The sequence below is a fragment of the Centruroides sculpturatus genome, unplaced genomic scaffold (assembly GCF_000671375.1).
Source record: "Centruroides sculpturatus isolate CEXI.00-Female unplaced genomic scaffold, Cexi_2.0 scaffold475, whole genome shotgun sequence".
In the NCBI taxonomy this organism is placed as follows: domain Eukaryota; kingdom Metazoa; phylum Arthropoda; class Arachnida; order Scorpiones; family Buthidae; genus Centruroides; species Centruroides sculpturatus.
Genome location: NW_019384712.1, coordinates 388,560 through 390,331, shown reverse-complemented (window position 1 = coordinate 390,331; position 1,772 = coordinate 388,560). Strand labels below are relative to the sequence as shown.

General features: G+C 42.8%; 1 protein-coding gene across 1 annotated transcript; it reads right to left on the bottom strand.

The window, feature by feature from the left end:
* Positions 1–877: 877 nt before the first annotated feature.
* Positions 878–1,771, bottom strand: LOC111627868 (the record flags this gene model as incomplete). The annotated part of the gene is made up of 1 exon (XM_023371532.1): positions 878–1,771. A coding segment is annotated over one exon (894 nt), but the record flags the coding sequence as incomplete, so codon positions are not given.
* Position 1,772: the final 1 nt, after the last annotated feature.

Below are 1,772 nucleotides of genomic sequence, written 5' to 3'. Positions count from 1 at the left end.
TTCTGGTTCCACCATGGTTTCAAATGCTTTGGGTATCTTGTTGATGTTTTCCCCATTGTTTTTTCAGCTGCCTGAATAATAGTAGAAGTGACAAATGCAACTGCATCATTGATATCAGCAGTATTGACCATTTCCTCAGTGATGTTAGCCAAAGAGGAAAATGCAGGCCAATCTGCTGTTTCCAGTTTCCAGCGTGGTGGACGGGCTGTTTCACAGCTTTCTCTGCCTCGGTATTTTAGAAATATTGGGAAGTAATCGCTAGAGAGTGGATTAGATCCAACCTCCCATATAAATGCTGAAAACAGGTTTGGGCTAGCTAAGGACAAATCAATGGCAGTAAATGTTCTTGTAGGAACATGAAAGTATGTCACTTCTCCAGTATTAAATAAATACATTTGTTGATTGCCTATAAAATGTTCAATGGCTCTGCCTCGACGATTGATGTCGGGACTGCCCCACATAGGATTGTGGTCATTGAAATCTCCCAATAAAAGGAATGGAGTTGGCAGCTGTTCAACTAATGCATCCAATTCATCCTCATTGACTCTGACATCTGGTGGCAAGTATATAGAACAAATTGTGACAGTTCCTCCAATAGATATTCTGACCGCCACAGCTTGCAAATCAGTGGTGATTTGTACCGGCAAGGATGGGATGTGATTTGAAACTACAATAGCCACACCTCCACTGGCACGGTTGTGGCTATCATCGTCCTTGCGGTAGAGATGGAATCCTTTTAAAGTAATGCTTTCTCCAGGTTTCAAATGAGTCTCCTGGAGTGCCACACAGAGAGATGAGGTAGATGATGTCAAGTGTTTAATGTCAGAGAAGTTGTTGCGGAAACCACGACAGTTCCATTGGATTATTTTATAATCCATTATGTGTTTGAGGCAGCATTTTTAACAAGGTTATCTCTCTTTAATTTCACAGCTGATTTGCCTTTTGGAGGTGAAGTTGGTGGTGTCACCCCGTTATTCTTCTCTTCATCAGAGAAGTCAGAAAACTCACTCATAGACTGAGCCTCTGAATTTTTAGGTTTAGAGAGAGCTGCTTTCACTCTCTGTTTGTTTAGTGGGTTCTTATTAGCCTTTTTAGAACCCAGGTTTCTTGTAATTACCCCTGTTTTAGGCAGGGGTGTTTTTCCTTTTGTGATCTCCTTTTCTGGTGTTTGTGTAGACGGGAGTATTAAACATTTCGCATGGCGAGTAAGAGATTCGCTTGGGGAGACAGAGATATCAGTTTGAACCCCACATGACATTGTGGATTTCAACACAGAAGCAAATGTTTTCTGTTTCACTACTGTGCTTTGAGTGACCATTCGCCGAGCCTCCGGGTATGGTATGTTGTTAATGGTTTTTACTCGCTGGATTTCTTTCTCTCTCTGCCATGCTAGGCATTTTCGAGAGTAGGCAGGATGGGCATCTTTGCAATTCACACAGCACGGAGTAGTGGTACACTCAGTACTCTCGTGACCTTCAGTTCCGCACTGTGCGCATATGCTTTTCCCTCGGCACGATGTTTGTGAATGTCCAAATCGCTGGCATTTAAAGCAACGCAGCGGATTTGGAACATATGGGCGAACTGGGCAGCGCAGATAACCTGCTGTAATAACAGATGGCAAAGTCGGTTTATTAAATGTCAAAATAAGGTGTTTGGTGGGAATCAACTTGCCATCTCGACGAATGGAAATGCGTCGGACAGCAGTGACACCTTGGTCTGAAAGGCCAATCTGAATATCTGATTCATCTTCAGATATCAGATCGATCTCAGAT